The 11764-nt window shown below is 32.6% G+C and overlaps 1 protein-coding gene across 1 annotated transcript; it reads left to right on the plus strand.

Annotated features, from left to right (window-relative positions):
* Positions 1–1011: 1011 nt before the first annotated feature.
* LOC132745709 (cubilin-like) lies at positions 1012–11619 on the plus strand (the record flags this gene model as incomplete). The annotated part of the gene is made up of 11 exons (XM_060734673.1): positions 1012–1042; positions 2365–2464; positions 2818–2948; positions 4286–4444; positions 5450–5543; positions 6182–6306; positions 8062–8229; positions 8785–8930; positions 9533–9672; positions 10637–10770; positions 11542–11619. Coding segments are annotated over exons 1-11 (1306 nt in total), but the record flags the coding sequence as incomplete, so codon positions are not given.
* Between the last annotated feature and the right edge of the window lie 145 nt (positions 11620–11764).

An 11764-nucleotide genomic window follows, 5' to 3' on the forward strand; every position in this document is an offset into this window, starting at 1 on the left:
ACGCATGTCTGAAATAACGCATGTCTGAAATAACGCAAGTCTGAAATAACGCACGGAGACCTGAGGTCTTTCTTCGCCAATGTGAACTTTCTGTGTTTGTGCAACTCAAAATAAAAAGAAATCTGTATCAGACTGCTAATATTGTATATATTGTTGTAAGTACTAGCATTCTACAATCTGAAAATCAAATTGATTATTTTTATATAAATCACATTTATAATCGCTTAAAGATAATTTATTAAGCACATTCAATATGTTCGATGAGTTCAAGACACAATAAAAATAATTAATTCTTAATTCGGTCATCTACGGTACTTGCTACCCTTTAACCTTTTAAACAAGGCTTTCTTTTCTATTGAACTCAAACGTTAATCCGTGCTAAAACCACCGAACATGCGATTGAGTTTGGTTGTATGGCACATTTCTGGTCTCTTAACGCGCAACAATTTCCTATAACATCGCTTGTTGCCATTAAAAAATCTTGATCATAAGTGACAAGAATCAAATGATATAATTTTCTGACATGTAAGTATCGTCTTGTGTGTAACTATCAGACCGCCAGGTTAGGCCAACAAGTAAATTGTCGGTCGTGATTTAGCTAGAGAAGTTCAAAAGCGTAAACTGGCAATGAAAAATTTATCGGCATACAAAATGGCCGTCAATTTATAATACCGATCAAGATGATTTCGATTTCAACCATATTTACAAATCCTTTACAAATCTGAAAGATAGCTGGTTCTCTGATCAAGTCCATGAAGTTAGCACAGAGATAAAACATTCAGTTCGACATTAGATTTATAAATGTGGAGATGAAATGTGAAGCTGACTAGGCATTCGGCACAACATTCAGCTCGAAATTGGCTTTTTGTTTCTTTTTGCAGTGTCGAGCTGGGATGTGAAGCTGGCACGACATTCACCTCAACATTTAGTTCGATTTTTTTTCTTCGTTTTTGGTTTTTTATTTATTTATTTATTTTTTTTTTTTTTTTTTTTTTTTTTTTCAATATCGAGATGGGATGTGAAGCTGGACATCAGCACAACAGTCAGACCGACAATCTTTTTTCCCTCCTTTTGGAATGCAGAGCTGGGATGTGAAGCTGGCTGGACATTCATCAAAACATTCAGCTCGACATTTATTTTTATGTCCCTTATTTGAATGTCAAATTTGGATGTGACGCTGGCTAGAAAATCATCACAGCATTCAACTCGACATTTGGTTTTTGTGTCTCTATTTGAGCAGGTATGAGAAGCTGGCTAGACATTCAGCTCGACATTATTATTTTCTTTCCCTTTTAAATATCGAGCTGGTATGTGAAGCTAGCTAGACATTCAGACCAACTTTCAGGCAGATATTGTTAAAGAATGTCCAGCTTTAAGTTTAAAGTCAATCCATAGACTTCCTCAAATCCTTTACATAACAGAAATATTGACACGATACCAATTTTAGATGTTGCGACAGTTAACGGTATAGTAAGAATAAGGGAAATCGTGTAACATTTAACGTTACAATTGCGATATTAACCGGCATTGGTACGAGATTTAGCGGCAAGTGCGGTATTTAGCGGCAAGTGCGGCAAGTGCGACATTAAGCGGCAAGTACGACATTTAGCGGTTTGCTTCGTATAATGGCGCCACAGTGAGAGACAGGTTATAAATTGTAAGCTATATGAGAGAAAATCAATACTATTTCATTTTATTTTCAAATTTTAATTTGTCCTTGTTATAATGATATAACAAAATAATATACATGTATGTTTAAAGCAAGATACTATTATACTAGACCTTGTATGCTAAAATTCATCTTTATGCTGAAATCAGACTTGTGAATTTTTTCTTGTATGTAAGAAATGCGATTGTTCATAAGAAAATACCTTAGAAACAGTTTAAACAACTAAAATATATTAAAAATTCAAAGTCTACTTTAATTTGAAAGGGCAATGTTTAGATCTGAGTTTATATGTATAATTATTGTAAAATGGTTTATATATTTGTATGACAATGTTTGATTGTACATTTGTCAAGTCAAGAATAAAGTATCTGCACTGTTATGTTTAAAATTCTATTATTTACCATTTGTTGTGCGACAGAATATGTCTTCATCTGGTACTAAGCTATGATTATTTTATTGTTTGTTTACATATAGGGGGTATACCAAACAAAAAAGTACACGTGTTTTTAATTATGTAAGGAATGTAACTAATTCAATGTGAAATGAAAATCATTTGAGAAAATAACAAAATAGATGGAATAATAAGATGGCCATGTCATTGCATTCTTTACATTGATACACAAGTAATGTTAAAAGATGTTTCATAATTAAACATACATGTACTATATTTGTCATTCTATATGGTATAAATCTAGTTGCTGGCCAGTGTGACGATGCTACAAGGCCTCTACAAGTCAATATCACATCTCTGCCGTATTATGTGTCATCCCCAAACTACCCTGAATTTTATGAACCGTAAGTACATGTATATATGAAATTGTTATGCCAGTAAACCTTTAAATTCCACAAATCTGATCAATTCCTATACATTATTATCAATAATCTATATAAAAGCATTTTTATTTACCAAGTTTTGTTATAAAACGTCGAAGCATAATTTATTTTAAGTTTTTTAAGAAGTTACGGAAACTTCCGAAGATCGGAGTGTACTGCAGTACATGTTTCAAAAAAAGAGGTAGAAGGGATATTATAAGCATTATACATGTTGAATGACAGAATTATTTAAACATCTTTTTAGGTACATGTAGTACAAAACTATGCACAATGACAACATGACAATAGCAGGGCCATTTTTTTTCTTTATTCAGGAACTCAGACTGTGCATGGATATTAAAAGCCCCGTCTCCAAGCGATAGAATAACAGTTAATATCGAATTTCTTAATCTAGAGGGAATAACCGCCCCTTGTAAATATGACTACCTTGCCATCTACGATGGAGGTAAGTTTGTTTCTTTTCCTCAATTAATTGACGTCTGCTTTTACATAATTGATGTCAGCATTTACTTAATTAGTGTCTGCTTTTACATAATTGATGTCAGCATTTACTTAATTGACGTCTGCTTTTATTTAATTGATGCCTGTTTTTTTACATAATGGACGTCTGCATTTATTTAATTACGTCTGGTTTTATTTAATTGACGTCTTCTGTTACATAATTGACGTCTGCTTATTTAATAAAGATAATGTTATTTCATAATGTGTAAGTATTAAAAGTATGCGTGAATTTTAAGATAAGACGAATCTTATAACCAAATACCATTACATAATTATAGATTTTTAAATGTGTCACAGCTGAAAATTTTATGTTTCCTTAATTAAACCTCGTATTGACAATTCAACGTTCTATTGGAAACATTCAGCATGCCGGGCGTAAAATTGTGACGCATTTTAAAAAAAAATAGAGTTATGAAAAAAAAACACATTCTTTTCTATCCTTCGAAATTCAACACTAAAATTGTTTCTTAAACTTTGACTTTCTCACGGATGAATTAAGAGTACTGCAGTACTAAGCTAAGAACAATCGCCACAGCAATGCAATGGCACGGGTGGGGATTGCACTGAACGCCGAGCAATGGGGTGCTTTGGATCAGCATGAAAGAAACCACCGAAATCACAGTGGGGTCATAAGCTGGCCGTAATTTGGAAACTTGGTCATTACAGTAGAAAACGCGGTATTGTGCGAAAGTCGGTGGGGACATTTCAACTTCATGAATTCCCGATTTTATCTTCCTGAACTTCCGTTTTCAATTTCACGATTTCACTTTCACGAATTCACAATTTCAACTTCTCGAATTCACGATTTCAACTTCATGAATTCACGATTTCAACTTCACGAATTTAACTTCATGAATTCACGATTTCAACGTCACGAATTCAGGATTTCAACTTCATGAATTCAGGATTTAAACTTCAAGAATTCACGATTTCAATTTCACGAATTCACGATTTTAACTTCTGTAGTTCAAATCATGAATTCTTAAAGTTGAAATCGTAAATTCCTGAAGTTGAAATCGTGAATTCATGAAGTTGAAATCGGGAATTCATAAAGATGAAATCGGGAATTCATGAAGTTGAAATCGGGAATTCATGAAGATGAAATCGGGAATTCCTAAAGTTGAAATTATGAAGCTGGAACCGTTAATTCATGAAATTGAAATCGTGAATTTTAGAAGTTGAAATTGAGAATTTCATGAAGTTGAAATGGCCCTACCGGTCTTTCGTGGTATTGTGCGATATTGGCGTCGAAGATTTTAATGTCTGTCTTTTCGATTTCAGTGGATACTTCAGCAACGCAACTTGCAAAATTATGTTGGGCGAACGATGATGACATTAACGCATTAGTGTCATCCAGTGATACACTGTATGCAACTTTGACATCGGACTATGCCGTGCAATATGAAGGCTTCAATATGCTTGTGTTTAGTAACAGTTCAGGTGCGAAACATAACATAATTTATACACTTTTATCCAATGCACGTTGGCAATAAAATTAATATCATTATGTAACATATCTCCTTACAGTGACTATTAAATACTGATACCTTAACAAAGTATGTAAATTTGTATTTCAAATGGAACTAAGCTATTTAACACTGGTTTATAACAACAACATCAATCACTTTTATTAGATATTATATTTGCCTGTGAGATAAATCGTGTAATGACTTTCGAATTTCAAACGAAACACAATTATATCTTTAAGTTCAAGTCAAGTAAAAAATATATATATTATGATATTCTATTCAATTATTTAACCGAGCATGCCACCAACAATATATTATACATAAAAAGAGGCATTCATTTTTCGTTTGAGTGAAATATGGAATACATATTCACGAAACATGATCAGATTCCATATTACCATTTATTTAAATGAATTGAATTTTATCATATAAATATGTCCCATATTTCACAAAAAAAATGGAACAAACAAAAAATAATCCTTTTTATTTTATTGTACCTTCAATGAAATAAGCAAAGAATAAGAGTTGTATGCGGAAACTTCAATTTGCTATGTAGCTGCAAATGTACAACGGGCAGTAATTAATTAATACATTGACGCGGTTCAATATACAATTACCTCTGCCATCTTGTTTGAGAAAAACATAACCACATAATGTCTGATAATGAAATGAATATCTGAAGCTTCTGACGGCCATAGAATATCATCTGAGAAAGTTGTCGCAAAAATAGATATGAGTTTTGACTCCACCCAATTTTTTTCATATTTGTTATAAACAAAATGATATGATGGATGTATAATTTTCTGATATAGCACACTATTTCAGAAATAGAATTAAATAAATGTAATTTAAACGAGATACGTGAATACGTAAAAATACACTTTAAGAGGCTTTGTATTAACAGTATGTTATGTAAATAAATGTAATACTGACTTCATCTCCGTGTAATAAGTTTGTTATTGACTGTTCTTGATAGATCTGCAACCAGCGTGCGATGGCAGCAGTAACCTTACAGCATCCACAGAAAGACAATATATCATGTCTCCCAATTTTCCTTACGAGTATGAAAGGTTAGTCAAATTTCATGTAATTTTGATTGAACTGTCGAATGCAAAAGTTTTGAATTCAGTTGATCAAATTTCATATCATGTTGGAGAAAGGTTGGGTTTAATTTCGGACAAACATTTGACAAAATTTTCTAAGACACACACGAACACGAAACGTTAGCGAAATGCCATTTTATTTCAAAGAACGATACTATAACAAATCTACGGACTTGTTAGTCACAATTTATTTGTTGTCGAAAAAAAACGAAAAGAAATCGAAAATAAATGGCTAGCCAAAATTCATTTTTGAAGAAATTTCAGAAGTTTGAAGGATAGTATATTTCTATGGATTTAGACAGTAACGTAATGATATAAATGATTACATGTAACGAACATGAAATATTGATTTTTTTTTCAACGCTATGATATCAATTTTTGTTTAATAATAAATAACGTCTTTAAAATATAACGTGATAATATTCTTGTCTTTAAAGTTTGTTATAATTCATTGAAAATAAGTATTGAAAAATGTTTTTTTTTCATTTTTATCAAATTGAATATATTATAAAAATCATGTTTTCAAGTCAAATAGATAACGTTCTGTTGTGTTCTGGTTATTAACAAGTCTTTGGAACTATATAATTATCATGTTCTACTTTCAGTAATTTTTCTTGCATTATAAGAATCTATCCACAAACATTGTACTATGGCGTAACGTTCAACATGACATTTCTGGACATTGAAGTCTCCAAAGGATGTGCAAACGATGCGCTCCGATTTATAAGCGGTAAATTTACACAAATATATATGAAAAAGATTCAATATTATCATCTTACAAATGTAGAACAGTTATATGTGTCATTCTGGGATTTATTTTCAAGGCAAAAGTCGCCGACAAATAAGCCATTATTCACCTTGATAATGATCAATTGATCTGCAAACATTATGTCACATACTATTTTGCTACATAAGGGTAAATGGTATTTCAAAATTGTCTTGAAAAATAATATAGATATGATTAATTTTTCAAAACGACATTTATGATATATGATTATGATATTCAAACTGTCCTCATATTACTTTTATTTTTACTCACAACTTTAAAAAAAAACAATGTATAACCAATGAACCGTCAACGTTTGAACCTTGTGATGTTCAAATAGAAATCATAAACAATTATGCCTCGTTTTATGGTGGCTGATTTGTGCCATTCGTGTTTTTTTTCCCGCAACCCCGCCAAGCGAAAAGTCGAAAAGTAGCAAGTTAAAATGGCGGGGGAGCGCAGCAAAAACACGCAAATTAGCGAGGGCGCAGGGCGAAGTTTAATAAATAAAACTTCGCCGCGCGAGGCGCAGGGTGAGATTTAAGAAATAAAACGGCGGGGGCGCCGCGAAGCGAAGTTTTATTTATTAAACTTCGCCCCGTGCCCTCGCTAATTAGCATGTTTTTGCTGCGCGCCCTCGCCATTTTAACTTGTTAATTTTCGACTTTTCGCTTGGCGGGGTTGCGGGAAAAAAACACGAATGGCACAAATCAGCCACCATGTCATTTCCATTCCCAGAGGCAAATAATACATTAGCTACATTAAATGCATATAGTATAATAGAAGCTAGTATATGGCGGCGTTTTCAATTCAAAAATCCAAAAAATCTATATTAAATACACGTCGTACCTCGTTTTCATTTTCAGAGTCAAAAATATAGATATATATCAAATGTATACCGTACTCCACCTAGCCTCGTTTATTTTCAGGGTAAAATATCATATGGATTTCTTTATTGTACTTGAAGTAACACAGTTCTGTCCAGTTGTCAAAATATGTGAAATAAACAGGTCATTATTAATTGAAGAGAACAATACTGGTTATATTGGACACTGCTGCAAAAGCTATATTAGACTCAGCTATGTCCTCATCCAATATAGGTTTGACAAAATTTAATGTATACTCGTCCATAAGAATTCATTATTGTAATCAACATTGTATAAAAACATTTTATAGACCACGTTCGTGTCCACTTCCTGCAGTACTGTTGTGATGTGACGAAACGATTGTGCCATGAATAGTGTCAGGGGACCTAGTGGTCAAGGACGCTGCCTTTCAATACAGGAATCATGAGTTCGAGCCCTACTCGGGTTACGATCATGATTTATCATATGACGCCAATACTGCTTAATTCCTCTCGAAAGTGATTGGCTTGAATCCCTGATCCTTGAACTAAGACGTTAGTTATCAAACAATAACAACAACAATTCTAGAGGTTGTATTGACATACTCTAAACTATTTGAGCCGCGTCAAGACAAAACCAACATAATGGGTTTGCGACCAGCATGGATCCAGACCAGTCTGCGCATCAGCGCAGTCTGATCAGGATCCATGCTGTTCGCTTACAAACCCTATAACAAGTAGAGAAACTGATAGCGAACAACATGGATCCTGATCAGACTGCTCGGATGCGCAGGCTGGTCTGGATCCATGCTGGTCGCAAACCCATTATGTTGGTTTTGTCGTGACACGGCTCATTTATTTATTTTGCTTTTCAGTTGGAGAAGAATCGTCAGTGGACACAGCAGTCGTATGCACACGTGCTGTCGATTATGAGCACACCAATTTCCCGCTCGACGTTACCGGAAACTATATTGAAATCGAATTTACAACAAACTCAGCTGACAATTTTTACGGATTTATGTTTTCATTCACAGAAGTATTCAGTATGTAAAATAACATATACCAGTACATGCATTTTTTTACAAATATTTATCATAGGGTTGACCAGAAAATTCGCGTTTTTTATCGGCACTTACTACTATTAGTTTGAATACATGTACCAAATATCCTTCTTTTTTTAAAGAAAAGAAAAAAAGAAAATAACTTGTTTGTTTCAGAAAATTCGATTTTTTCTTTCTTTCTTTTTTACTTATGTCAATATTATTTGTTTGTGTTTTATTTTTTTTCCTTTTGATAAGGAAATTTTCTGTTTTGAAACCCAGGGCGGGGTAGGATTTAGAAATTAATACAAGTAAAATAGGATAAATAAAAGTGTTAAAAATAATTTATGTACATACAATTAAAACAAATTTAACGATATACAGGATGGTTAATCAAACCCTTATTTCAATATTGTCGGAGGGAGAAGGCCACTCTTGTAAGAGCCCTAATTAATATTCAGAGCACCTCGCAGAGTATGAGGAAAAGCTATTTATATTCTGTTATATAAGTCTCTGACGTAATATTTTAAAAACAATATTCATATTGATATTTAACAGAGGGAATAAACTTAACCAGTCCTAATAATGAAGACACAATTGAGATCACAGTACCGGAAGACCTAACAACCGGACGTGTCAACGACACCGTGTGTGTGATAGTCCTCACCTACACAGGATCCATTAATCTACAGATAACTCCGCTGGTAAATTACTTTCCTATTTTAAAATTTGTTTCCCTTAGTATAAATGACGTTTATTGTCAATGATTTATAATACGAAGACTGACGGAAAGGGTAAAAAAGATGCGATTGGTTAATTAGAATGATTTTCATTTTATTTTCAATTAAAACATGTTGTTTTATAATTAATCTTATATATCGGTAGTTCAATTTCCGTTGTATTTATTTGTTGTCATTTTTAGAAGCAGGTCATGTAAAAGACAAAACAAATCTGTTTAGATTTCAGTGACAAAAAGATTTATATGGTTATTATAACGTTAAAGTTTACACTAGTAGCGCTTAAAACTGTAATTAAAGAATAATTTAATTTATGGCTTACGATATATCATACAAATGTCCTTTTTAAAATGCGTCATGAGATTAAACGTGTAAATGCGCCTATGAAAACAGTTGAATTTTGAAAAAGGTCGTTTCTATTTAGAAATATCTGTAGATATATGTAGGTATAATGGTTACAAACATCATTACTGGTCTACTTAAACAATGTTTTGTGTCGTATATTTACATTGGAGAATTCTAAAGTCATTTTATTATCTTATTTATCAAAAATTATGAAATTAATATAGTATGAGGCAACTACAGATAACAACATCACCGACCAAGACACTCAACTGTTTGCTCTGATAGACGAACCACCGTATGTGTACTTGGACTTGGTCTCTAGTCTAAACTACGAGGTTATCAGTAAATTTACATTACTTGCAACGTAAGTTTTCTCACCTTAGTTACTATGTTATCAGTAAATTAACATTAATTGCAATGTAAGTTTTTTCATCTACGATGTTATTAGTAAATTTACATTACATGCAACGTTAGTTTTCTTAACTACTATGTTATCAGTAATTTTACATTACTTGCAACGTAAGTTTATTCAACTACGATGTTATAAGTACATTTACATTACTTGCAACGTAAGTTTGCTCATCTACGATGTAATAAGTACATTTACATTACTTTCAACGTAAGTTTGCTCAACTACGATGTTATAAGTACATTAACATTACTTTCAACGTAAGTTTCCTCAACTACGATGTAATAAGTACATTAACATTACTTTCAATGTAAGTTTGCTCAACTACGATGTAATAAGTACATTTACATTACTTTCAACGTAAGTTTGATCAACTACGATGTAATAAGTACATTTACATTACTTTCAACGTAAGTTTACTCAAGTACGATGTAATAAGTACATTTACATTACTTTCAACGTAAGTTTGCTCAACTACGATGTTATAAGTACATTTACATTACTTTCAACGTAAGTTTGCTCAACTACGATGTTATAAGTACATTTACATTACTTGTAACGTAAGTTTTCTCAACTAAGATGTTATCACTTAATTTACATTACTTGCAACGTAAGTTTGCTCATATATACTCTAAGAAATGTTCTTTCTCGAAATATGTTGTAATCTCAAAGTCAAAAAGGTAATAAATATCAGAGTTTTTTCCAAAATATAAATGTATAGTATGTCAAGAACACCCCCACAAATTGGTAAAATCCTTATTTGACGTCAAATATGTGACCAACTGATATGTACACCTAGAAAATGTAATTAATTAATATCATTAACCGAATGTAACTCGATATGATGAACATTTTCATTCGTTTAGGTCTCCGAGCAAACATTTACATATTTAATTATACTACAAAATGTAATCTGCAGGTTGATAGATAGTGACGTCCCGCAGGTGACGTATACAGTGACGTTTAATGTTACAGTTTCAGACGTTGATGACGTTGCGCCAGTATTTTTAAATCTACCTGGCAACTATACGTTATCGAGAGGCCAAAAAACAGGTATAAGTCTAAAGATTATTCATTATTCATATAAACAAGATATCTACATAATTGTTTCATAGTTTGCAGACCTTTCAGGTATTAGTTACCCGCACTCCAGAGCATACCCATTGATTGGGGCATTATTGCTGGGGTTTACTTATTGTGACAGCAGACTAATGTAAAGCGACAGAGATATCATATTCAGATTCTCGTTCATTGGTTACTTTTTTCTTGGCAACAGAGAACGTGTTATATGTTTGACTATGATACAAAAGAGAAAGAACATCAAAACAATAGGAAATCTGATTTATACTCGGGGGCTACGCCCCTCGTACAAATCAGATAGCCTGTTTCGTTGCACTTTCTATTACATGTACATGTCTATTCTACAAAGTCTTAAATGAGTATTGCTTTCGCGAATTTCATAACTCTACTTCAATACACCAACTGGATATTAACTAAGCAAAAATTGCTTCATTCTATGTTTCTATTTTATTCATAAGATCCAATAATCAACCCAAAATTAGAGAGCAAAGTATATATTTTTCTTTAAACAAATGTATGGTTGGGAATATTTTAAACAGTTTATCAAGTTACTAATTCTTTATACTACCGTAGGAATACGGCAAGTCAAACAAATAACTTCTTAACATTTTTCTTTCCGATCTGTAACTACGTTCATTCACATAAAAATACGAGTTTTGTCCGAAAAGAAATGAGTGTCCGAACATCTAACCATATCTTAGTCAAGACATACATTGTTTGCCTTATCTCCCTTTGTGTTTACAGACGAAGTGATATTCACAGTCAATGCAACGGACTATGACATAAGTGACGAATTTAGCAACATCCTATTTACGATCGAGTGTAAGATACATGCTGTTTAACTATAATTTATTTGATGTAAAAACGTTTGTTTCGAGAAGATAGTACAATATGAAGAAGAAAGTCTTTGGAGACCGGATCAATAAGTAGGATGTCCTTCTGCATCATCCAAATGTTTTAGATTTCT

Source organism: Ruditapes philippinarum, unplaced genomic scaffold (assembly GCF_026571515.1).
Source record: "Ruditapes philippinarum isolate M1 unplaced genomic scaffold, ASM2657151v2 ctg2360_1_1_1_1, whole genome shotgun sequence".
NCBI classification, from domain to species: Eukaryota; Metazoa; Mollusca; class Bivalvia; order Venerida; family Veneridae; genus Ruditapes; species Ruditapes philippinarum.